Source organism: Mugil cephalus, chromosome 3 (genome assembly GCF_022458985.1).
Source record: "Mugil cephalus isolate CIBA_MC_2020 chromosome 3, CIBA_Mcephalus_1.1, whole genome shotgun sequence".
Classification (NCBI taxonomy): domain Eukaryota; kingdom Metazoa; phylum Chordata; class Actinopteri; order Mugiliformes; family Mugilidae; genus Mugil; species Mugil cephalus.
In genome coordinates this window covers 9,802,963-9,830,019 of record NC_061772.1, presented here as the reverse complement: position 1 = coordinate 9,830,019, position 27,057 = coordinate 9,802,963, and the positions used below count along the sequence as shown (strand labels likewise).

At 42.0% G+C, this 27,057-nt stretch overlaps 2 protein-coding genes across 8 annotated transcripts in view; one reads left to right on the top strand and one right to left on the bottom strand.

The window, feature by feature from the left end:
* elp4 (elongator acetyltransferase complex subunit 4) overlaps positions 1–5,623 on the top strand; it is a 50,036-nt gene extending 44,413 nt beyond the window's left edge. The window contains exon 10 of the mRNA XM_047581341.1: positions 1,629–5,623. Coding sequence (XP_047437297.1) covers positions 1,629–1,757 — 129 coding nt within the window. The 3' untranslated portion in view covers positions 1,758–5,623. The remainder of the gene's footprint in view (positions 1–1,628) is intronic.
* A 264-nt stretch (positions 5,624–5,887) lies between these two features.
* On the bottom strand, positions 5,888–26,649 carry pax6b (paired box 6b). 7 transcript variants are annotated; one of them, XM_047581337.1, is made up of 15 exons: positions 26,478–26,648; positions 20,551–20,727; positions 17,916–17,989; positions 17,614–17,667; positions 16,686–16,709; positions 14,129–14,259; positions 13,744–13,779; positions 13,444–13,659; positions 12,859–13,024; positions 9,533–9,691; positions 9,131–9,213; positions 8,861–9,011; positions 8,181–8,293; positions 7,757–7,898; positions 5,888–7,027 (listed from the first exon to the last, which is right to left on the bottom strand). In XM_047581337.1, the coding sequence occupies exons 4-15, from the start codon at positions 17,624–17,626 to the stop codon at positions 6,942–6,944; spliced, it is 1,320 nt and encodes a 439-aa protein (XP_047437293.1). In that variant the 5' UTR covers positions 17,627–17,667; positions 17,916–17,989; positions 20,551–20,727; positions 26,478–26,648; the 3' UTR covers positions 5,888–6,941. The 7 variants fall into 7 exon arrangements, with proteins under 7 accessions (XP_047437293.1, XP_047437289.1, XP_047437295.1 ...); XM_047581333.1 differs by lacking the exon at positions 17,916–17,989 and having other exon boundaries at positions 26,478–26,649; XM_047581339.1 differs by lacking the exon at positions 16,686–16,709 and having other exon boundaries at positions 26,478–26,647.
* Between the last annotated feature and the right edge of the window lie 408 nt (positions 26,650–27,057).

Genomic DNA, 27,057 nt, shown 5'->3' with positions numbered 1-27,057 from the left:
CAGGGGTGGAAGCAGAGCGGAGCTTCTGGAGGGCCCCCGCAAGGCCAGTGTACAAGTTTGAAAGGGTGTTTGTCTTCGTGTTAAAGAGAGGGAGTTGGAGAAAGACTAATTTATAGTTAGTCTTATAGCTATGATGTGAAAGGGCCTATACAGAGACGAGTTGAACAAATTTATCATGTGTGTTTCTAACAATTTTCTGTTACACCAGCGTTAGTTTCTGCTCGTTGTGTATCTCACGTTTGTTCTCCAATTGAGAATCCTCATCCTCGCCTCTATGTAACCCTACCTTTACCACCTTACATTAAATTACAGGTCCTTCACAGAGTGCTCCCCTTCTCAGATAATTTGCAGGGCAACACGAAGACTGCTCCTCTTCTTTCCCTTCTTTACTTTCCTCAAACAATTTTCTGAAACTCAAACTGCGCAAAGACGAAGTCTTTAACAGAAATGAGACCACTTGAGTATGACTCACCTGTGACCTGTGACCTCTGACCACCGTAGCCACTTTCATATCAGATGTGCACATCAGTGATGTAAATCTGTTTAAAAAAAATAAAAGGTGGAAGTAGTTTAGCCTGGAGGGGTAAGGACTATAGCGTACTTCTGAATTATCTCTTAGTACGGACGCTCCTAAACCCTGTACCCAAACAACTAGTCATTAAGAAAAAGATAAGTATCTGTGGGAGTGGAAGGGCTCTCCTAAAGCTGGATGTCTTGAGGGGATAAGCACATGGCGGGCAGGGCCAGTTTAGAGGGGTGGATTGGGGTGGGAGCACTCGCTTTGACCAGTGGGTTTCAGATGTCATGGCAGATTCTTTCAGGGGCAAATTACAGGGTTTAACTTCCCTTGTACCTGGAATGGCAGTATTCTGATTTAACTTCCTCGATAGACACTCGAGTAACATGCTACTCAACACCATTGTCACGGGCACACTTGACTGTAGAGATACTTCACCTCCTCTCACGCTCTCAGCGGCTCTTCAAGACTTTGTTCGTGGAGGGCCATTGGCGGCCATTCAAGCCGGTTCTGGAGAGAGTGTAGCGGCGTAGCCCCTCTTAAGCTTTATAGTAGCTAGCATGTTGGTGTTAGGGGGGTTTACATGAGTGGCCCTCATTAACCTCTTAGCGTCTTTGTGCTTTGAGTTGGCACTGGGCTGCTCCACAGATAAGCTTCGCTGTGAAACAGCTAAAAGACTTGATTGTATTGACTCTGGTATTAGCTCAGCATAATCGTCTGTGTTTCAGTAAAAGCCGTCAACACAAGCGCAAACACATCCAGATTTTCCCCGCACATTTGTATCTGAACACACACTTCCTATTGCATCATGAATGTGTCATTTTGTGTCCGCCACGGCTCTTTTAAAACATACAGTATATTCCCTGTGAGGTGTAACAGACCTAAAGCTCTCTGAAGCATTTAGCAACACGCTAGCAGGTTTACTCCATGCTGCCAGTGCTGAGGGGAGTGCTGAAGCAGCTAATGCAATTTCAACCCAACATGGCTTTCTGTGAATAAGCATTACTGGAGTGTACCATCTACTGTACGTTGATTCACTGCAGCTCTTTCTTTTTGCCTCATACGAGGGACGTAACACTCGGCCCCTTCCGTCTCTCTCCCCTCTCTGCAGAGACTACATTTGCCTCCAGACTTGTCTGAGACGGTGAGTCGTGTGAGCAGGGGGGAGCTGGCAGGAGCGGCCATGGCGACTCCAGCCTGTGGCTCTGGCACTTCCGGCAACAAACACCTGGACTTCTAGAGCTCCCACACAGTCGCCATGGGCAACCAACACCTGGAAAGCTGCAGCGTTGTCCTCTTTACAGCAGTGACCGGTTTGTTCCCTCACCCACGTAATGTCAACCACAATAACCCTGCCAGACATTACCACCTGCCAACTGACCCAGCCGAGGGTGAAGATCTAAACATCACCAGTACCACCTCTTATAACAGACACATTTCATCTTATATTTCTAATTCTTTTTTTATAATCATTCTGCACACTCCTGCTGTTTCTAACTCTGAATGCTAATATTAGCCAAGCCGTCACTGGAAACTCACAAGTTTTTATGCCAACAGTTTGTTTTTTCCCTGCAAGTTGCAAGAAACAAAAAGTGAACCCTATGGTGTTTTGAGATGCTATATCCCTGGCAGGGCGACTAATACATAACCAAAATAAAATCCGGGGTAACAATGTATTGAAGGTTTGGTACATTTTGTTTGTTCCATTTCTGTCTCTGGCTGCATTTTGTTTGCAAGTAAAATATAATCATAAAAGGTTTTCTGTCTTTACAGAGTCCTGGCAACTGTTAAATAATTTAACTCAGCTCTGGGCTTACTCTACAAAACAAAAGTCCGCTCCTGGCTTACTTCACCATTCACAACAATCTGAAAACACAGTTCACATCGAAGGTTGATGAAATATGAATCCTCAAAATTAAACAAAAGAACTACTTCAGCTTAATCCAGCGAATCACCGTCTCCGAGAAAACTGTGAGAATGTTGCGTCTCTGGTCTGCTTCGCTGGTTTTAGGTTCGAATGGAGATGCATCCATCTGACCCTGACACTGTGCCGGTGAGTGACGTCTACCTCCAGTAAGCAGAGCGGAGCAGGAATGTGGGCAGAGGGTAGGAGAGCTGGATTTGGGTGCAGGCTTCACACCTCATCAGGCATGTTTGCTGGATGAGCTGCTTTGCCATGACAAGCCCAAAAGAACAAATTAGGTCAAATGGTGACATGGAGAAATATAGAGTGGAGAAAAAAAAAAAAAAAAACAACATGAAAAATTTAATGTTTCATTTTTGTTTTCCTCAGTCTACTGCTAATGCCAGTTTGAATGTTGTAGCCCGGAAAAGCTGGCAGTATTGGTAACACGTGTTGGGAGAGGGTAGTGTTACCTGACAGCTTCATACGTGATTGGAGCGCTCGTATATCGGGGTTATGTGGGGGAGAGTGATGGCGTACACAGGTCTCCTATATAGGTGAGCCAAAGCCTGTGTTGTCAAGGTAAAACATAAATTAAATAAAGCATTTTGACTCATTGTTGTTGAAGGCTTGACATATTCAGGGTACACTTTTAAGGTAGATTTAAACAGAATAAATTCATCTTGGCTTGTGTTCTTGTTGCCATACTGCAGTTGTATCTCGTTTTTACACTTTTTACCCCTGACACTTTTCTGTCACCACGCTCATTTAACTTTCATCCTGTCACTTCAGTATTAGGATGTTTTTAAAGTTTAAAAAAAGTTTTGTTAAGTACATTTCATGATAGATGCCCGTTACAGTACTCAAATTGAAATAAACATTTTTTCTTCTTTGTTGGTTCAGGTTTTCCGCAAGTGCTTTTTTTTGTTTGTAGAAGTCATTAACAGGACCAACACATATAAATTAATTTAAGCACCGAATGGTTTGAATGATCCCTGCACTACATACACACATCGATGCGACAGGACACTGCAGTTAAAAATACCCAGATACTCAGTTTTAATGTCTTGATGAGATTCCTTCTTTGTTTTTGCTTAAAACTCAGCCCATGTTCATTCCTAGTTAAGAGTTCAAAGTAGTGAACAACTTGCATTTTTATCTGAATAAAATCTGCTGCAGCAATAACACATTAGATGATGCTCATTTTACAGGCCGTACTCCTTTAAAGCATCACATGACGTGCGGCAAAAAAGCAACACGCCGCACCGAGTGCAGAGAATACGCTTGCATGATTGAGTCTTTGACACCTGCCGCTGTGACGGTTTTTGTGCAGTTGCTTTAACTGAGGTTTTCTATTACTGAAAAGTCATCACATCTTGGCACTAAAACAAGACACATCTTATTTTACCACGCTAAATTTTAGATCTAGCAAAGCAGACCTATCTTCAAATGTACTCTGCCAGTCAAAAGACATCATCTCATTCAATTTAGTGGGAAAGTGTGTCCAAACTTTTGACTGGTAGTGTATTGCCTTACAGATTAGATAATAAAGGTTGAAACACTTGTCAAATCTAGTTTACAAAATGCACAAAGCTGGAAAATCCTTTGCTTTTGTAGTAATGAAGGAAATGATACTTCACTCCCACAGAGAGCCCAGAATTTAACTGCTGACTCTAAGTAGGAGGGCGAGAGCTTCTCTTGGCTGCTCTAGGAATTCAGATTAAAGTTTCTGCGGGCCAGAATCACAGCGTCTCATTAAAAAACAAATCAAAAAGTACAAAGTTCCCAGGGACTTTCACAGAAACTTGTGCTGCCCGACTTTTTTACCGCGAGTGAGAATTGCATTTAAACCATTTCATCCCAAAGCTGTGTATTATTTAGGCTTCCACTAATTGCTCGTCTTTCTTGCATTTTGAATCTCCCCTTCATTCTTTCTGCGTAATTATTAATGGCGCTTCTCTGTTTCGGCGCGGTCGTCTAGTCTGCTCTGTCTTCCCCTCGTCGAACAGTATTCTTCCATTTGTGTGATAAACTGGATTAAATGAATAGAGAAATTGCATTAGCCCCGGAAAGAAAGATTTTTTTTTCTTTTAAATCTTCTCAAAAATCTGATTAACTTCCAATCCTCAATCTTCTGATTGGGCTATTAAATATTGAGCGAGATGTGTAAATTCAGTTAATCAATTTAGCAAGATGTTTGGTGCTGTTACATGCTGTGTGAATGTTACCTGACCTCACTCTCTTTCCCCTTTAGATGGTCCACACACACACAGACACACACACACACAGACAGAGAGAGACAGACACACACACACACAACCCCTCCCCTGCTGAGGCAGCAAGTGAAGCAAAATAACTCACTCTGCCACACAATCGCTCCTCTGCCTCGCTCTAGGCTGTGACTGCTTTATTCCATGACTTTTTTCTCTCTTCCCTGCTCCCTCCTCCTCCTCATTGGTTCTGTATTTTTTTTTTCATACCATCGTAACTCTACTAAAACAAGAGCTAGTGATGGTGAATTGCTTGACCTTTCTCATTGTGCGGCTGTGTTGTGCTGTGTGGTCTGTGTCGACTCGGTTCAGCCCCATACATCAAGAGATGCTTGTTATTTAGGACACCTTTGTTTGGTGGGAATTGGATGTGTTGTTATGTGCATTACAAGCTTTTTTCCCCCCTCTTTACCAGCGTTGGTGAGTTGTTAAAATTTTGCAGCAATGATGCATCCGTCTGTGGGATTTTTAGTAAAAACAGCAGGGACCAGACCAAAAGGCTTTCTTTAAGACACAATTTTACTGTACAAAATGTTTTATAGTTTTCACAAAATACATTTAGAAAGCTCCATTTTAAATAAAATTAAATTGAAATATTTAAGAGACAGCGTGTAGACGTTTTTTTTTTTGTTGTTGTTTTTTTTTTTTTATCTCAGAAGCAATGCTCAGACGTAAACCCAGTATGTGTCGATGTTCTACGTACACACCGAAATAAAAATGCAAAACTCAAAAGAGCATGACAGATGATGCTAGAAAAACCCTCCCATGGTCTTCAATTATAAATAAGGACTGCGGGGTTCGACTGCAGTCTCACGAACTCGAAGCCAATGTAATTGAACAGAACGTGTTTACAAAATTTTGCAACACAAGACTAGTATCTTTAAAAAAAAACAAAAAAAAACAAAACAAAAAAAAAAACATTGTGTACTAGATGAAATACAAAGGCTTTGGTCTGTTTTACAATCAACAATGATTAAATCTGATATGTACTTGTAAACAACTGCCAAACACTTAAGTTTAAAACTCTGTCAAGCAATGTTTAATCATAATTATAGGAATTAAATATTTCTAGTTGCACTTTTTTTTTTTTTGACCATAGGACACTATAATACAACTATACCTAAGAGACAAATTGTACCTGACCCTAAAGAAATGTATTTTATGATGCATGGAACATTTATAGAATATTCTCGGGGATATAAATGAAATCAACTTTTATTGGAGAAATCTTTCTGGAAGATTTCTAGGGAAGACAAGTACGTTACATTTTGACATAAACAAACTGGATTATATCGAAGACGCAGTCTACCATTTACAGACTACAGGTTTTCTTTTACACCTGTTTTTCCACGTTTAGTGTTCTTCATGGTGATCTAGAGTCAATCCACCACCGAAGCAAGAGGTCCAGGTTGTGTTGCATGTCGCACCGTCTTTGCACAGGCCGAGCTGTTGATAGTGATCCGCGTCTAATAAGCCACCAAATGCGAGCCCGCGTCAGAGGAGCCAAGACCCCAGCGTCAGTGGGTGGATCGAGTTCAAGTTTCCTCTGCTAAATGTCCATTCATAGAAATAAGACCAATAAATAGTTGGGTTTCTTTTTTTTTTTTGACACAGTAAGAGTCTTCCCTCCAGCTTTTTGTCTTTAATGATATGCGACAGCGTCCAGAGACCATGCAAAGGCTGGTAGAAAGTCTCGATATAAGCAGATTAAAAGATAGTCGTGGCAGAATCTCTCAAGTTCTCCTCTCGCAAACAAACGCAAGACCAACATGGTTTTCTAGCAGTCCATCTATCAGTACTTGATCTTGGTTTTTCATATTAACATACAAATGGCCATTTACAAACACACCAGAGAAAAAAAGGAAACAATGACTGAAGTTGGAAATAGAAAAAAAAAACAAAAACAAAAAAAAAAAACAGATAAGTTTTTGTTCCGTAAAAATTTAACACCGGGCACTTTACAGAGGTCCATTTTTTTTCCCGTCTTTCCACCGTTGTTCTCTCTTCCATGTCCTCATTTGAATGTGCCTAGGGCTACATAACAGCACACTGTCCCACTGGAAAAAAACAAAGCCCAGACGTCCCAAGGCTCTCCCAGAGTCTCTCTAGTTCTTTCTTTCCTCCTCTCCTGTCTGCTGCCTCTTCTCAACCCTCTCTCGCTTCTCTACTCTCCTGTGCCGTGTATGTGTGAGGAGCACTGCCGGAGGGCGATGGTGGAGTGGGTGGTTACAGGGTGAAGTAGCTCTTCTCTCTACTGTAGTCTTGACCAGTACTGAGACATGTCAGGCTCGCTCCCTGGGACTTGGACAGGGACAGACACTCCAGGAGAGATGAGTCCTGCAGAGACAAAAAGAGCAAGATGTCAGTGAGAGGGGAAAAAAAGGAAAGAAAACAAAAAAAAAGTCCCAGAAGTCTACATGCTAAATTAGATGAGTGAATGCCCCGTGCACATTTAGTGTGACAGCTAACACTGGTTAGCCTCATAGCACCCAGCATTGTGCTTTAAACGTTTGCAAATAGGTAGACGAGCATAGGCGGCTGCCATGAGTCACAATGTTCTGCACGTGGCTGCTCTGTAAAAAATCCTTGCAAGCTCGATAAATTGAGGCTTTGGCAATGGCATTTAAACAGAGAGAGTACAACAGCAAATGAATCAAATTAATTAGCAATTTAGCACAGAGGAAATGTGGTTATGCATGATTAACTCTTCATGACTATAACCGGTATATATGGCTCTCAGTAACAGCATCCTAATGGGGTGGAACTAAACTATGGGCTGGAGTCGGGGGAATGACATGATGGCCTAGAGAGGTGATGAAATGAGTTTTGTGCATGCAGCTGCAGAAAGAGGACGATGAGGGGTGCAGAGATCCTGAGATGTTGAAGCTGCGAAGCTTCTCAGGTGGACGGAAAAGGAAAGGGAAAGTTGTGGTGACAGATCATGAACCAAAGATGACTATGTAGTACCCCCTAGTTACAAGGAAGGTGGCAGATATTTCAGAGTGCACTGTTGAATTTTTCTAATAACTCCCAAGCATGGTGATAAACAATGAACTTTCTGCCTACCTGTTGAGGTGGTACCAGAAGTGGTCATTGATTGGCTGTTCATATGTGCCTGCATATGAGGGGGCGTGTATGTGTCGTAGCTCCGCCCGTTCACAGGCGGACTGGTAGGCAGCATGCAGGAATAAGAGGAGGTCTGGCTGGGCTATAGATGAGGAGAGAATGTTACATTAGCTTAGCCAACCATAGTCTTCAGCTCAGTAGCTTTTAATATCTATGATTTGGTTGTCGATCAAACTATGCTCATGTCCTGAAGCCATCCTTTAATAATAATAACAATAAAAAAAATCTGTTTGGCTCTGAAACAAAGTTTCAATTACTCGTGACGTATTTGATTCTGCTCTTATAAACACACCAATCATCATTAAACGTTGCTTCAAAATCAAATATTGAGACTTCTGCAGAATGAGCACCAACTTGGACTTACTTGCATAGGTAGATTGTTTGCCATGGTGAAGCTGGGCATGGGGGGCAGCGCGCTGTAGGTGTTCGTGAGTGCAGAGTCAGGTCTACCCAGCATTGACCCCGAGGTGAAAGACACTGTGAACGAAAATGAGAGACGTGGTTGAAACGGCAGAAAATCGCACACGGTACTCCCAAGTGTGGGGCGTCGGCTCATTAGCGCTGAGCTGTGCGTGCTTGAGGTGACGCTTTTGTTTGACAGCCCGATAGGCCCGGACATATACCGCATGTGCAGTGTTGCAGTGTGCGCGCGCGCGCGCGTGTGTGTCTCAGGTGATTGACTTGTAAGCATGAGCTTCAGCTCTGCCGGTGTGCCCTCGTGCCTGATTCGGTAATTACGCAGATAGTCAGCTGAGAAGTTTTGCGCATTCATCCATCAAAATGAAAGCACCGGCGCTTCTTCGTGTGAACTAGAGCGCACAGCCACTGAGGCCTCGTCCCCCCTTTTACACAAGTCTGCAGACTATCGCACAACACTATTTAGTAATATTTAAAATAGATACTGACTGACTTCACCTCACGGACAGTTAGATATGTTCTTACAGATATTACATTACCGCTGCGCGATTTATATGACTGCAGTGTAACAAAAACTGTTTGCGAAATTCTCTTTGTTATTATTTGAAGGGGTATGCGTGGACCTACCCGGTGTGGTGGGCTGAGGGATGGCCTGGTAGACGCTGGTGCTGAAGCTGCTGCTGATGGGGATGTGACTGGAGGAGTTGTTGGCCTGCCGGCGCTGGTTCCGCAGCTTCTCCTCTCGCCTCCACTTCGCTCTTCTGTTTGAGAACCATACCTGCAACAAAAAAAACAAATCATTTTACTTTATCTCAGCGCAACTTTTTTGAACACTCCTCGTACATATATATAAAATATTTAAAAAGGAAAAAATAAATACATTTAAAAATCACTCACTTGTATCCTTGCCTCGGGCAGGTCGATTTTTGCCGCTAGTCTTTCTCGCGCGAAAACATCTGGATAATGAGTTCTTTCGAATTCTGCAACGCGAGAACAAACAAAAGTGTCAGCAAATGAGGAATAGATTAGGTCGGGGTTAATGGAGTTTCTGCAGAGCTATTAGCTGAATAAATGCGCGTCTATAAGGCCATGAATTCAAAACGGAAGTAGGTCCTCCTAATAACTTAATAATTAGACCATTTCTCTCCTCGCTGTAATAAATCATTAGAAATCTAGCAGCGCGCGCCATTTCTCTTTAATTCACACAACAGTGTGGATTTTAATTGAGAGGCAGAGAGAGAGTGGTTCAGTAAAATCAATTATTTAAACGTATAAATTGTTGCTCTCTGATTATTTGACCTTTTTCCAGCGCTTCGATTTGCTCCTGTGTGAAGGACGTGCGATTTCTCTGAAGCTTCCTCTTGAGCTGCAGCCGCATCTGTGTCTCCTCCGAATCCTCTCCGTTCGAGCTGATGGAGTTTGTGTTTTCCCCTGCACCGTCCTGTTGTTGGCAGCCATCTGAGGGGGAGAAAAAAAACACACACACACATTTAATGGAAATATACGTTCACTTAAGCTAATTGAATAATTAATTATCAGGGCTCTTGTTGTATCAGCCTACAGCTAATTGTACAGACCGCGGTGCTACATCATTAATTAAAGCCCCCATCATGGTTAATTTAATTCAAAATCGGAGGGATTATTGCAATTCCGTTTTTTTTTTTTTTTTTAATGTTGCCAGATTACAGATGACAGCCCGCTTGAAAGGGGATAATATGAAAGGAAAAATAATAATAAAGGTTTCACTGTTTATAAAATATTGTGGGAAAAAACGGGCTGTCTGAGGGAAAGGTTCCGCGTACTTTTCGCGCCCCAACAATGGCGTGTATTCTCAAAAGGTTAAGAGAAATGTGACAAGATGTGGCGAGCCTCTTTTCAGGGACTATGAAATGTATTAAAACCCCAAACTCTCTAGCTCCTCCTTTTTTTCTTAGGACAGAGCTGCGCTTCAATGGCCGTTCCCATATGGGCGTTGGTATAGCCATTGAGGTGACCACCAACTTTTGAATAGAAGAAGACGCTTTTCAGAATGATACAATGCCTTCAGGAGTAAGGGAAACCATTAAACTATGGACACTGCCAGGGACGAGCGGTGAGCCCTCGGTGGGTGTAATATATGGGAGGGGAGGTGGAGGGGCATTGGAGGAGATGACAAAAGGATCCTCTCTCTCTGGAGGCGCACAGGCTATAGTACTTTGGCATTGTGCGCACGAGGATCCCAGTCAACAGAGCTTTGAGTCCAGTGTGTTAACCCTTATCCACTACCATCATTAATCACGTCCCCCGGCCAGCTACACGCCAGTCAGGATTTCTGTCTTCAATTGGAAACAAATGAGTGAGGAGAGAGCATGCAACCCCCTGAACAACCAAAATAAGGCCAATCTATTCACTGCTCCTGCTTGTCCGCGGTAGGCCCAAAGGCCCCTTCACTTGCAGGGCGAGGCTTATCGACTAATGTCTGTCTTGTTGTTGGACATCATTATCACACCGAGAAGTTAATGCGAAATTAAGCAGCGGGTGCGTTGATAGAGGGAGGTTTATGTAATATCTCACTGAGGTCTGCGTGGAGCCACGAGAAGAACTCATGATGTGGCATTTCAGCTTTTTCTTTTTCTCCCCCCTCCTTTTTTTCTTTTTAGTTTAAACAGATTGGAGTAGTTGTGGCCTTGTGTAGGAATGAGTTGGAACAGGTGCACTGGGGTAAAGCAAACACCTCCACGCACAATAAATTTGCTGAAGTTACTATAAAATATTGCAACCTCTTTAGAGAGTCTTTCCGATCATGTGAAATCAAGCAAGCTATTAATTCCGCTGAAAGGGGATTTCCCCCTGATTCCTGCAGACCTGACAACATATTTAGTGCGTCTATATGTGAGAGTCTTGGTTCACTGGAGGAAATCTGATGCGACACGTTTCTTGACAATTTCCCTTGCTGCATAATAGGCAAAGTATTTTTCTATAGGCCAATAGTTTGTATCCACGCTATTTGTTTCTTCACTCCGGATAATCCATAAAAAAGGAGTGAATGTGCAGCTATTATCCGTCTGCCAGACCCACTGACGCTAGGATGGGATTTGTTTTCTTTATAAAAGCGCTGGGAAATAAACTCATTCTTTAGTATCACGATGTCTCAGGCAGTGAGGCGGAAAAGCAGGAGCAAGAAAAAAAAAAGAGAGAGAGAGAGAGAGAGGGAGAGATACCGAACCAATTGCGGCACCTTTCAGCTGCTGAGACTGGATCAAAACACTCTTGAGAAACCGCTTAAAACTGAAAGAGAAAGTGAGAGACTAAATCCTATAGACGGGATTTAGAGCCATATAGCCAGCGAATGAGAATGAGAAAGAGATGAAAGACGAGATCGGCGCGGAGTTTTTATGCGCTCCTCTTTGGATAGAGTTGTCTTCTTTTGGGGCCCTGTCACTCTCCATGTAGCCATTATATCTGCTTACTCGGCTGTCTGATGGAAAACACATTTTCGCTTTCCCTTAAGAAGACTGGTTTATCCAAATACATAGCATAAAAAAACACATTAAGTCATTATTTTATTATTAAAATATATCACTGATATTATCATTATTGTTGTTGCTTTTGATTTCGTAACTGGTGGTAAAAAGAATTTGAAATTAATAAAACGAATTGTATGAAACGGAAATAGTAATAATAATCATAATAAAAATCATAATAATAACAACACTAATAATATGGAATTGATTTAAATATTAAATAAAATTTTAACCCGGCCATATGATCGTGTCCGAATGGTCATTTAACAAATGCAAATTATTATTTCCATCCACTGCACTGAATTCCTGTACTTGCATCTCCGATTGCTGTTGCTTTTAAGGCACGCGGTGCCTCATCGGTGTTCTTTAATAACAATGCCAAATCAAAATTATAAAGAAAAGAAAAAACGAAGTGGTGTTTCTTGTAAGAAAATGTGCTCAGGGTTTGGCCTTCTACAGGCCGACAGGAAACCCTGTCAAGTGGAACATTTCCACAGCAGCCTTAGCATCTCCACACTCCTGCATGTTGCCATAATGAGAGACAAAGCCCTCTCTAATGAGCAATTACACGTAGTGCGGACCGTTCCCATAACCAATCATTGCGTGTGAAGGAAAACATTCCTTTGTACTAATATCCCCGCACACAGCTCCCCGGCTCTGCCTCCCCATCAGGAGGGGAGGAAAATCCAGGCTGTTGGATGGACACCTCTGCTGAAAGGACAAGCCGCTGTCACGCACATCCATGTCTGGGACAGTGGAGGCATTCAGACTGCATGCATGGCCCATGGCTTCCTCTAATCGACTATTCTTAATTGGGGGTCTTGTTCAGGGCATCAAAAGCATGTCAGTACAATACCTTTCTGCCGACAGAGCCGTGGACCGGAACCACTGGAATTACGCGTCTATCTCCAAACACTGACTATGGAAGTCGGATAATTATTATTTATTTATTTTTTTTATTATTATTTTAATTTATGTATTTATTTATTTTTGATGACTGACCACAAATGTTACTGAACCTGAGAACCCAAATCATGGCTGTGTCTCCCTTCTTCGATGCAGTCTTACCACCGTGCATGCGTCAAGGTGTCTTTATTGCCACTGTGTGATAATGAGGCTCACCTTGGTTGGGCTGCCCTGGCACTGATGTTCCGGGGTACCAGCCGGGCCGGGTCCCCCAAGTTCCTGTCTGACCGTTGAGCATTCTCAGCTTGTCATACATGCCATCTGCGCCCATCTGTTGCTTTTCACTAGCCAGGTTGCGGAGGACTCTGTTTATTGATGACACCTGAATGACAAATTACATATGATAAAAGTGAGGATTAGGATTAGATGGAGCGTGCCTCGGTGTGTCTCTGCGTGCGGGGGACAAATATGAGTCTGTGTGTCTGCGTCTGTGTCTGTGTGGGCAAAGACATCACGGCACCACACACACACACGCACGCAGACATGCACCATGTAATCATAATAAATCTGCACGGGAACATGCTCATGCAAGGCGCACAAATGGACAACGAGCTCCTTCTAATTGAGTGTATGTTTGGGTGATCACATGCGCAGCAATGCGCGGCCCACACTTTGAAGCGCACCGCATTTAATAAGACTGAATGGTTGGGTGCTCATCTCCTTTTCCTCCACTGCATGAGAAAAAAGTCACTTCATGTGGCAAATTAAATCATGCACACAACTTACAGTCAATGCACTTACACTGGGTATATTGTCGTTGGTGCAGATCCCCTCCGACAGAAGTCTGTCACGGATCTCCCACGCGAAGATAGACGGACACTCCCGCTTGTACTGCGCGATTTTTGCGACCACCTCTGGAGTGGCGACCCTGGGCTTGCTGCCGCCAATTGCTCTCGGTCTTATGGAGCCAGTTTCATAATATCTACCCAGGATCTTGCTCACACAGCCGTTGGATACCTGGATAGAAAACAAAAGACACAATTCACATACATTATTTACGACTATTAGTGGAAATTCTAAGATGGCTCAAATAATTATCACCTTTTCACTGTCCAGCACTTGGACTTCATCATGGGTCTATAAACACAGAAAATATGCCTTGAATGGTATATTAGCCATTTATTCTTTATAATAGCAGGCAGACTACTTTCCTTTTCTCCCCGGCCCTATTACATTGCCAGCGAAGGAATGACATATCCAATAGGTCATAATTTTACTGGCTTAAAAACAATTATCAAGTGCCACATGAATCATGGATTTAACATGACAATCAAAGCGTGCTGTTTTTTTTTTGTTGTTGTTGTTTTTTTTTTGTTTTGTTTTTTTTTTTTTCTTTTACATTTAGTAAAATTACAGTTGTTTGTATTCACTGAAAACAAAGTCTGTATGAACCTGTTTTCTGTTCAGAAAGGTGTGTTATAGTCACCTGCAGTATCCTGGAGATGTCGCAGGGTCGAGCACCACTGTGAGCAAGTTCAACTATTTTCTGCCTGGTGGAATCCGGCAGCGGTCTACCATTAACAAACACACCACCAAGCTGGTTTACGCCACTGTGACCTACATGGAGACAAAAGCACCGGAGTCATCGAATATACCACGACAGCAATTAAAATAATGTGAGAAAAGCAAATGATTCTCATGTAATGGTAAGGTTCAGGTATGGTTTAAGCGGTCGGGATAACCGAATCAAAGATGCAACATGAAGACGTCATACAGAAGTTGAATACTTTTTCTTTTCTTTCTTTCTTTTTTCTTTTTTACAATCATATGGTTGTGAAATAAAATGTATTTTAAATCGGTGTGCATTGATGAAATATTATTTTTAAGAAGCTGTCACAAAGCTCGGTACATCCCCCCCATCCGGAGATAAACATTGCGCATTTATCTAGCGGCACATGCAGAACACGGATTAAACCACAGCAGCATCACATAAACCGAACCAAAACACATAAATACGTTTTTTTCTACAATAAATTAACAACTCAGTCGGTCGTCTGCCTCTAGAAAACTCTACCAACCTTCTGTCAAACCGGAAAACTTCCGTATTAAAACCCTTGCACCGTTATCCATCCCCTCCTGCACATCACCAAACACCCATAAACTATAGCCGCTAAATAATAACCACCCACGGTTCCATAAAAGACTATACTGAAATAATGTGTTAAAATAGCTTTCAGTCTAAAGCATCGCTTTTCGGAAAGTGTCATTAAATTAAAAACAATCAACGGTAGTCCTACAAAACGCACAATAATTACGCATCAAGGAGACAATAAGCGCTAGGCAGTAGCTCCAAAATACCACAATGTGTGTTTGGTTATTGTCTCAAAATTATAGCTTTTTTTTTCTTTTTTTGAAATGATCCTTAAATTGTTCAATGGCATCTCTCTAAAGCAATAGAATAAGCCCGCAAACCTGAAGCCAAATGGGAGAGCTGACTCCCCGGAGTGCCTGAGCTGCTCTCTGTTTCTCCGCTCCCTTCCCCTGCGCTGCCGCCCGGTACATTGACTCCGGGAGCAGAGGCTCCTTAGCAATAAATAAGCTCCAAATATAGAAGAGGGGGAAAATATGATGAGCCTGCCTGACATTTGTCTTTAAAATAAAGCTAGCTGCACGTCAAGTTTGAGCTTAATTTCTGGAAATAGGCGGAAGTCGCCTCGGATCATGCATGGGAGGCTAATTGAAAAGATCAGTTGGAGCACTTGTGGCAGGCATGTCACTTTATGACACCGCTCTGCTTTTGAAAATCGCATCGTCACGACAAATAGTAGCATGATAAAACGACCCTTTCTGTCTGCATTTGGATATCACTCAGACAAAATTGGACGCTACTCGTTTACCCTCCGAGGGAGACTTCGTTTTAAGGTGGCCAGGGGCTACGCGCGGCCACACAAACGAGGACGCGCCTGGATTCTTAACATATTAAAAGTGACATGCAGTTTTTTCCCCCCCTTGTTTGTATTTGACAACAAATGCTCACAGCCACTGCAGTCCTGTTGTGTGGAAGCGGTGGGCGTCTTTACTCTGAAACGTGCCATGGGACTAAATGCAGACTTTATTTTATATAAATGACAAAAAGGGGCCTGTTTATACATGAGTGAAAATGAACCTGTTTAACTGAGTAACATATCCCTTTTGGCCCCTATGTGTAATAATCTTCCAGCGTGGATCTGATTGATAGTAAATCCATTATCATCCCTCCTGCTCTTTGGTAATTCCAGGATTAAGTGGAATTAATAGTCTTCTTACACTGAAATTGGCCTACCCACATTAAGCAGCCCTGCTCTGCGGGTTCCCTACATAGCTCCTCCATCACATCTGATTTGTAACTATCACATAAATCCTCCGGATCGATAAAAACGTCAGATAACGCCATCACATAAAAATCAAACTCTCCTAAGGTTAAGTCTTAATCATGACACAATTCCCTCAAGTGCCCGGAGTCGATCTCGCCCGCTGGCGCTGATTATGCGCCTTGTATTCTATTGCAAGTCAACTAATAGGAAAACATATGGTGTCAATTTGGACGCTCCCCACTATATACACCCAGGAGTTATTAGCACAAAAGCCAGCGAGGCCGTCGCGACCTTTAGACAACCCAAAGGGCCGGGCCCAATGATATCTCCTCGGCAATTCGCACCAGACATCACACGCCAAAGCCAGGGGAGCATCCCATTAACATCAATCCGCGGCAAATCAGGAGCGCTGGGTATTGTACGCGGCTTTTGATAAGGTCCTATCATCTCTATAATGGACAGCAGGCAAGCGAAAAAAAAAAAAAGACAGGAAAAAAGAAAGGAAAAAAGCTCTAATGCCACCAGGTTTCTTTTTCTTTCTCTTTGTGTCTTTTCTTTTCTTACAAACAATCCAACTGTCACGTGCCCCAACATTGGATTCAAACATATTTGGACTGATGCGCACAGGTTACAGCACAGACACGTCATCAAGGTATATGGAGAATAATGTAATAAAATTATCCCACACACCTTCATCACAGATGTCATACACCTCTTGTCCAGCAGCAAGAGAGAAAATGTTTCATGTTTATCCTTTTTGGCTTCAACACGCACACGCACACATACTAAGACACACATTCAACTCATAGGGCCACTTTTATATAAATATATATATATATTTTTTTTTTCATAAGGCCTGTACTGTAAAACAACTGCCAATGTTTTTGATTGGCACCCACGACAGTATTGGTTGTTAATATTTATCATCTCCGCTCTGAGCTCAGCCCCGCGCCTACATAACAGTGAGGCCCTGCGGTTATAATACGAGCATTTTCTTTCTAGTTCATGCTGTCTGTCCGTGAAGAATATGGACTAATCTACATAAGACATTATTGCTATTCCTCATGTTTCATGCAGGGCTCTTCTCCGCGCGGCTAATCTTGTATGCAGCCTGGCAGCCAGCTCTAACGCTAATGCAGACGGCTGTGCAATTATTTAATACCAACTCAAGCAGAAACAAAAAATCTCCCTCTCAACCCAACCCCCCCTCTTCTGCCCCCTTCTCTCCATTTCTCTCTCTCTCTCTCTCTGGAGAGAGGAGACGTGTGATTAACTTGTTCAATAATAACTTGCCTACCTATCATTGCAAAAATATATTTATATATAAATGAACAGCAATGACACGGCCATCAGATATGTGAGAACATTTCCTACCTTCACCTCAAAGTCATGCAAACCCCCCCCCCCCCCCCCCCCCCTTGCTTATACAATTTTATTTTTCTGTCTACAAAGGGTTTCTAAAGTGCCCTTAAAGTAATTGAGCTATAACAACCAGTGCAATAAAATAAAAATAATAAAACAAAATAAATAATGTCAGTGGGTGTTGCTTCCATGCAACCACATTGCGGTTGTAATCAAGAAGTTTCAACATGAAATGTAGAAATTAAAAACAACTTACTGTTCTGCATCATTGAGGCTACGCCAGACTCCCACGTGGCTTGGTTGTGGTATTCTAAGCGTCACAAGGAAATAACAAAGACTGGTTAGCAACAGCAATCACAAATCTGCTGTACAGATCTTAATTTTTCTTTTTAAATTACATTCCATTAAAATACTTTAAGTTCTCATCTGGATCGACTTGAATTCTGCGGATCTGTTTTTTTTTTATTATTATTATTGTTATTTTTTTAAAAAAAACATTAAAGATGCATTATGAATTTTAACATCCTCAGTGTATGTAGGTATTTTAATTAAACTTGCCTGGAAACAGAGTTGACTGTCCACTCTATAACAATTTAGTCAATCATCTGCCGTTTTCACTACTTAATGTCTCCCTATAGGACAAAGCAAAACAACATATTAGCACAGCCACAGCTAAACTGATAACCTACTGTATCTTTTTTTTGTTGTTGTTGTTGTTTTTAATTGTGTTGTTATTTTGACCCACATTTACAATTATCCTGCACGTCGCTGCCAAATCAAATAAACTACAAAAAAGGACGTGGGACAACATGCATTCATTATTAAGCCTGTTTCCGAAAGCACTTGTCAAAATAAATTGTAACACTTGTGGTATTGGGCCCTTTTCCTGCACTGTTCCTTTCCAGGCCTTGTGTTTTCTTTTAAAGAAATCGGCCCTCGTGGTCCCAGCAAGAGGCTTATATAGATATATATATATATACATATATATTTTTTTTATTATTTCAAACTTGATAACCCTCCTCTTGTGAAGTCTGCGGTGGAAACTGTACAGTGACACACGTTGTCTACCTCGCCTCACTGCTCTGCAAAAGTCCAGACCAGGAGGGGGTACAAAGCTGCTGTACAAAGCCTGCTGGACTCCAACAATGCACCCCCTTCTCTGCCTCCGTATACCTCAAACCCGGGGCGAAAACTCGGCCTCCGCGACTAGAAACACGCAGCTTCCTCACTAAACACACCAACAAGTTCAGATTAATACAAAGAGCCGGAGGCATGCATCCACCCCCTCCGGGACCATTCACACACACTCTCTTCTTTTTCTCACACACACGACCGTGACCCCGGTGCCGCTAGCGCGTGAATGTGGGTTTTGTTTGGCCTTCTTTCACAGGAGGTAAAAAAATTTTAAAGGTAATTTCTTGTTATAAATATTTGGTGGTTATTTTGTGCTGCTGGTACGGGTTGTAAAGCGGGCTCCAAGACACAACAGCGCAGTAGGGCGCTCAATTGGAAAAGACAAATGCATTAAAGGAGCCGTTGAATGGAGGGGAGCAGATAAAAAGGGGGCCAGGGAGGGAGAAGTCTGAAGTTTTCATTTTCTCCTCGCCGTGCAAAGTTGTGTTGTTGTGTGCAGAGCAAAATGGCCTGTAATGTCGACGTGTAACAGCCTGTGTTTAGTCCAAGCCTAGTTTGTGAGATGCACGTACAGAGGGCCGCCATTACATTTAGATTGCAGCGTTCTTTCATGTTTTAACAAAACGCGCTGCTCGGTCATTAATCAAATTCAGATTCCTTCACACTGGCCCACATAGTTGTCCTAAAAAAATACTAAAACAGCTCTTAAATAATCAAATGTATGTGATTATTATTAGTTTTATTATTATTTAGCACAGTATGCTTGAGTAGAGGCCGAAAAAAACTATATAATTTAAAATAAATACACAATGACTGGTCGGCACACAAAGCACTGTAGCCAGTGCAGCTTTCAGCCCTGTAACATTCAAGTGGTTAATCATTTATTTAAGGTCGAAAGCTCAAACGTTGTTGTTCCTGAGGTTAACTGTGATCTAATCTGCATTTCTTTTCCTTTAGTAATCCGTAACAACAATGTCTTAATTCAACGTGCTTATTCTCCAGCGCTCACAACATTCATATGCACAAGTAGTCAGTGTAGGCCTTGTCCCAGAGCAAAGTTGGAGGAGTTGAAGTATGGAATATTTGAAAATGACCAAATAATATAAATATATCTATTAAGTGTATTAAGTGAATTAAAATCAACAGGTTTAATCTCAACCAAGAATATAATTTGTTCAAAATATAGCCCGGTATATTTTTATTATTTAAACTATTTTGCCCAATTTATGTCTGAATACGCAAATCAACAACGCCCAGTTAGAATACATTAAGGAACGTGTTTATTTTGTTAGTTTTAATACTTTTTACCCAGTGACTTTCTTATATTTAAAAAAAAATTATATTCACTTTATATATCTTATTATATTCAATCACAGATATTATTTGAAACTTAACAGGCTGAATGATAGGCTGAAGGGCTATTTCGAAATATTTTCGAAAGTGACCGCTAAAATACAAAAGCAGTTTAAGTCGCTGTCATTAAAGAGTGCAGACCGAAACAGCTTAGAAATAAGGAGGAAAGTTGTATTTTCTCTGGCACGCAAACAAACACACTTAATCGGGCCTCCTCGGCAAGTGCTCCGTGGAGTTTTTTTTTTTTTTTTTTTTTTTTTTTTTTAATAGAAGGCGCTTGGGTGACTCGCCTGCATGAATCAATCTGACACCTTTCCTCAACGGGTCATTGCGCCCCATTCTCCACGATGATCACTGTCCTGGCCCAACGTGACTTTTTACTCTTTGCTGTCATAAATAAGCGGTAAGCTATCCGTGGGCCTAAACACACAACAACAACAGCAACGTCGAGCAGAAGATAAAGCGCTCCACTTTTTTTTGTTGTTGTTGAAGTCCAGTCAGAAGACAGGCTGCACAGTCCAGACGATAAAACACCCACAACCTCATCACTGAACCTCAACCTATACAACCGATAATACACGAGCTGTAGTAGTAGTATTATTATTAGTAGTAGTAATAATAATAATAATAATAATAATAATAATAATAATAATAATAATAATTCTATCATTTCATAGTACGGACAAACTTTTCGTTCGGTTCTCACCTTTTTGGGGCATCCTGCGTCGTTGTCAAAGTCCTTGGTAAACTACAGGCTACAGCCTCCAAACCAAAGAAAGAGAGAAGAAGAAAAAAAAGCCGACCAGGATCAGTCTCTCTCGGGAAGTTTAGAAGAGGAAAAATTAGTTTCCAGTGCTCTTCGGCGGAGACGGAGGGGATATCCCTGCGAAGGAGACAGAGATTGACAGTGAACTCAGATGTCAGGACGCACGGAGTTTGCCGAGGATGTGCGCTGGCGTGTGAGAGAGCGAATGAGAGAGTCGGGAAGAGAGAGAGTGGGGAAGAGAAAGAGAGAGAGATAGGGGGAGGGAGGGAAAAGGGTGAGGGAGGGCGGTGGTAGAAGAAGAAGGAGGTGGGGGGAAGAGAATGAACACACCTATGCTGATTGGTGATGGAACAAGTGTATTAATGTATGTGCTCCTGGTCTGCTGTGTGCGCCTCGCCTCGCCTCTCCTCGCCTCGCCTCCCTCCGCCGCTCTTCACTGGCCCATTAGCGCGACCCGACCTCTGTCATCATCCCCCATATAAACACTTCCCCCTGCACCACAGCCAAAGCGGGAAACGGGGCCGAGCCACAGCGAAAGAGAGAGAGGCAGAGTGAGAAAGCGAGGCAGAGAGAGTCTCGTCTTCCCAACCCACTAATCAGCCCACGCATGCAAACACCCAGCGCTCACTTGCTGAATATTATCCTGCTGCAAAGCAACTGCAAAAGGAAAATGGCCATTGGACGGAAAGCTCTATTCTTCCCGGCTGAATTGGGTCCGCACGGGGAATCTCAGGCATGTTCAGTTCCAACCTGAGGCTAGCTAGTGGTGCTAGGGGGGGACGGAAACTAGCGGTGTAGCCGCGCACATGTGAATGCCGGAGCTCGTAACACCGAATTAAAATTACAAAGAGCGGCAGCGTGCCTTTTCTGAAGCAGGCGATGCTCTACAGATGCGATTAATGTTACGGGGACGCATGCAATTATCTCGTTTAAAAGTTTGGGGGCACGTCGCCAAACGTCGTCTCCTGTTTAGGTTTAGTTTAAATTTTACAATTGAGTTCGCCACGGTCAGGCTTATACTTTGATAAAACACAATTATGCTCAACCGGCATAGGTTTTCGGCTTTGTTGCTGAATTTAACCGGAAAATAAAATATTGCATTATTCCACGATAAATAAATAAGTAGATTTCATGTGAGGGCATCCCCTGTGTGGCACGCAAAGACAGACTTTTACTTTTAAATCCTGTGCATTTGAACCTACACGGCCCTCACTGACAAGAGTCCAAAAATGTGCACCACGTGCTTTTGTTGATTTTTTTTTTTTTTTTTTTTTTTTTTGAGTATCACCTTCCCCTGAATAGTCTTACCCCTCCTGTCAACAAGAACGCCATGCGTAAAGAGCGCAGCCTTTAGGCAAGCTCGGCTGCTTTTTATGGACACATTTGCAAGGCGCGGCGACGTCACTCCTGCGACCTGACAGCAAATAGCACGCGTAAATAAAGTAAAGCAAATGACTGTGTAGCCATGGCCACACGCTCTCAAACTGCGCTGGCTGAATGACTGACTATTAACGCACACCTCAACGCACCCAAAAGCAACCCCTCTGCGCCCGTGTTTGAGCATACACTCGGAGCTTTTGGGCAGCACCAGTCTCAGCGCTGAGGAGCCCCGTCGCTTACACCAAAAGGAGGAGAACCGAGGGGAAGAGAATGAGGTTTGTGTGGATGTTGAAGCCAAACTAAAGCAGAAAAGGGGGTGCATGAAAGGGCAGAGACAGAGGGAGACAGAGAGACGAGAGGGGGACAAGCATAAGCAGGGGGAGGGGAGAGAAATGCTTTTTGGGATGGGAGGCCATGAAATGAAGTCATGGAGGCCTACACTTGACTTTCTTTGACATGTGAAAAAGTAGGAGAAGTCAGAGCTCATCAATAAAACACTTCGGAGGTGAAAGAGGGCTCCCTAACAACCATCGCATTCCTGACTATGGGTTCAATGAGTAGACAAACGACGCTGCCAGGGAGAGAGAGAGGGAGAGAGAGAGAGAGGGAGACGGAGAAAGAGAGAGAGAGGGTGAGAGGCAGAGAGGGAGAGGAGGGGGTGAAGGACTACCCGGTTTGAATGGGGTCCTCAGTGGGCCGGCGAGATAATGAGCTGAGAGGACCGACTCAAACTGTCACCGAGGGTCCCGCGGTGAGGAACAACACTTTGCCCAATACTCCTTCATCAAACAACCCGTAAACTAAACGAGCACATTCATCTGTTTCTCCTTCCTGCATTGTTTCTACTCACTTAGACTGGTGGCTCAGCCTATGGGCCTACCGTGAATGGCCGCAGCTTATATCAGCCAAGGGGGGGTTCCCAAACATTTTCACGTCAAGGACCCCCCTATCGGACATGCATTAGACCCCAATCACCCCCACTCCACCGGACAAGAATTTCTCCTGCTCATGCGTTACTTACAATTTACTGTAAAACATAAGAAATACATATAAAAAAAAAAATTTAAAAAAAGGGCGACTAGACATTGAGCGTTAACTTAATTCAATTACTATAAAATTAATTTCTTCACTGGAAAATCTAGGGAAAGGAACTGGACTCTGTGTAACGCAATGTAACTGCAATAGATTGTTGACTGCAGGACTTTAGTGGTGTTTACTAAACGATGCGTCCTAATGTCGGTCAAAGTGAGTTCACGTGGTTTGGACAGCTGCACTGCGAGCCGTGGGACTGTTGGCAGTCATCGGTTTTCAGATATGAAATATAATTCTGAGTTGTACTCATAAGATTCAGCAAAATAATTAAATAAATAAATAAAATAAAAATATCAAATGTCTACAAAGTCCCTCTTGCGAAACTCTCCACACACACAAAAAAAAAAACACCTCCATTAATAATCTTATTGCACTTGCAGCCTACCTTTGTAGTGCAAATGTTATTGGCACTTGTCACAGACTGCAGCTGTCAAAAATTCACAGCACTAACCTGCCCCTCGCTGAAAGACCGATTCCCTGATGAGTGCGTCAAGTAGTTTTCTTAGGAAACAATACCTCCAGTAGGTTATTGATTTCTTTGGTTAAGCTGCAAATCCGCTCCAAGAGCTAATTCGTTGTCTCCACTCTCAAGAGATTTCAGATTTTTTTTCTCCCTCCCACATAACCTTCACTGCTATGCCAAGAAGGCCAACAGCAGCCATATACCAAGAACGCGCTAGGAATAAAAAATGTAGATGATATGTGTGAGGAAGATCGGATTGCTGTGGAAGTCCAAAAAAAAAAAAAAAAAAGGGGGGGGATGTTGGGAAAGCAATTAGCCCAATTCGGATTAGCAGCAAGTAATGTCTCAGGCCTTGAAAAGAAAGCCTAATCTGGTCGCAATTTTCCCCCGAGGCGACGCGGTATTTGTACCCCTCTAGAAACTTTTAAATACAGAATAAGAAAGACAAAAAAAAAAAGGAAGAAAGAAAGAAAGAAAAAGCCTGGAATGAAAAACATTGCTTTTTCTCAAAGACAATGGTAAAGACAGATGTAAAGACTGATATGTAATCCCAAATCAAGGCAATAAAGTGATATTTTGAAATTTCTTATGTTAATATGGTGGAGCTGATTTATTTATTTGATATTTATTTAGTTTAGTTGATAGTCCATCTCTGTGATGACTCCCCCACTGGAGGTCAAAGTTCACTCACCTTTTGTTTATCTGGACTTCTGGGGAGGTCTTTTAGAAAATGTTACAACACTGTTAAACCACTTGTAGTTAGTAATGGCTGACTGGGCTCTCTGGTTTCCTTTAGTTAATTCTAAATAGGAAGGCATGGTTCTGTTTCAAGACATTGCATTATGCTTTGCTTTACAACGCTGTGTAGATCTAAGTTATTATTGTCTACCTGCTGCTAAAATACTGATAAATATATGTATGTATGTATGTATGTATACACATATATATGTGTGTCTTGTCAAATATGTATCATTATTATTATTATTATTAGTATCTCTACAATTGTTATGTATATAAATGTAAAGATTATTAAAATTAAATTAATGAAATTAGACGTCTTTATAAAAGTGTATGATATAAAAACTCGAATTGAGGTTTAAAATATTATCAGATTAATAGTATACCCATATAATAATAACAACAATTATTATGATTATTATTTATTATTATTCGTGTTAATATTATATATTAATATTATATTATTATTAATACATGTTGTTATTATTATTATTAAATTTGGTATTTTTATTTTTGAGAATAGCAAATTTATTCAGCTAGTTTTGTTCAGCTGTCATTCATCAAACATCACCTGTCACATTTATTGAGATTAATTATGTATATATGTATGTATATATGTATGTATAGATAGATAGATAGATAGATAGATAGATAGATAGATAGATAGATAGATAGATAGATAGATAGATGATTCTTTATTATTATCTGCAAAATTATGAGACAATTTAGGTGCTTGTTCGAATTTGTGCAAAAGTCCTTTTTCGCTTTTCCTCTGAATTTGTCTGGTGAGATTTTATTTTGTTTGTTTGTTTGTTTTCTACGCGTTAAGTACGATCCGCAACAGAAGCTCATTTTTCAGCACATTGGGTAAACATAAGGAAACATAAGTCCATCAAATCCGAGAAGCATGCTAGGGAGGAAATGTTTGCACATGGCCCTTGTGTAGCTGTAAATGCCTAAACACGCACACACATTCTGCTTCTGAAACATGTTCCATCACAATCAACGTCCTCAAGCCTCATGTTATAAATGTCTCTTTTTTCAAACTGTGTACCCTCACATCCTCCTCTGCTGTACGAGTCCAGGGCGCATTGCAAATAAGTTACTGTAAATTATGCTTTGGTTCAACTATAGTGTGCGTGTGTCTGTGTGGAGGGGGGGAAGGAGGGGGGTGTTCTTGTGTCTTCCACGGAAGGTGTATAGTCCACAAAAGCCCTCTCCTGGCAAAAGGCTGAAGGGTGGGGTAAACACCGGGGCTAATGGTGTCACAGCGCTGCTCGGAAAGCGTGACAGGAAGAAACACTGCAGCCAAAACACACAAGAACCTGGACCCGAGGCATCCAAAGACTCCCAACTGATGTCTGGAACTCAGGTTTCATTTGCAAATGTACGAGGGGTGTTTATAATGATACGCATGGAAGCTCATGGCTTTAAAAGTGAAATATACATATATATGAAAAACATAAATATATAAAAACTAGGCCCAGGACTTTTTTATTCCACAAAATTAATACAAAAAAAGGCGCACATGCCATTTCCCTCTCTATTTTTTTTTTCTAATTTCAAACGTTTCCTCTCTTTAACAAGTTTTTGTAAAAACTTAGTAAAATAGTTTTAACCGCAACATTCGACCAAAAACACGTTTATCTCATAAGCCAGAGTATCACGTTATTTCCTCCAAAATCACATCGACGCTGAGGAAAAAGCTGTTGTTGCTGTCAAGCTCGCAGCCCACAAAAGGTGAAATATTGCGCTGATGGACAGCGACATTTCCACCGCGCTGATGGATCGAGCAGAGCTGAATGGATCCCATACGGGTTCAATTTACTGTACAGGTCGAAGGCTTTAATTTTCCCTGCGCACAGCTCACAACAATGGGCGCATTTAAAGAAATGACGTGCGCTTAATTGTTTCGTGAAGATCGCTAATTACACGTGTGATAGATGAAAACAAAAAATCAAATCAGCTCGCCTTGTTCAATTTGCGTGAGTGCACACTCCCTGCAGACTACACAGAGGAACGTGCACAAACTAAACCAATAATTCGAAACTTTTCCAGCACATATGGTTTTGAAAGATTTGATACGTTTCAACCGCAGCTGCGTTTAATTATTCTTTAAATGAGAGTTTCCAAGTTGTCGCGGATTTAATTTGTAACAGAAGATTGTTTTAAAGTATGGTCCACACAAACTCACCGGACGAAAGGCAGCAGAGGTGTCTGGCCGGTATCCTGTGCGCGTAAAGTCGTTTCTTCCCTCTCCCGATCTCTCCTCCGTGTCACAGAAACAGAAACTTATAGGTCCCGATTCAAGTCTATCTACCTTTGGATCCGTCGCGGAGTTGAAATGTCAATGAGAGTGGGAAAAAAAAATCTGCGGCTCTTACCAGCAACTTTCCCTTCAGCATCAGCCTCGAGTTGGCAGTGATTGGCTGGAGCGACGGGTCGACGTCATACCTTGGACAGGACACGGAGCGCAGAATGGGGAAGTGCGCAAGGTAACCTACATGCGGAGCGCACCGGCCTGTTTACTGTCCCAGTGTGCGCGCGCTGTGTGCAGGGGATGACAGCTAACAACTCATTTTCCAGGCCCACGCCGCGGTTTATTTACGTTTAATGTGACTGTAGTATTTCACTTGATGTTATCCAGTATATTTATTTTATATTGTCCTCTATCTCACGCTGAAGTGGATGTTCCCGCAGTCGATATTCTTGGAAAGTATAATGTACTAATCAGCTTTCTTTGTACTCCTTTCTTTACTCTTTATATATTAACG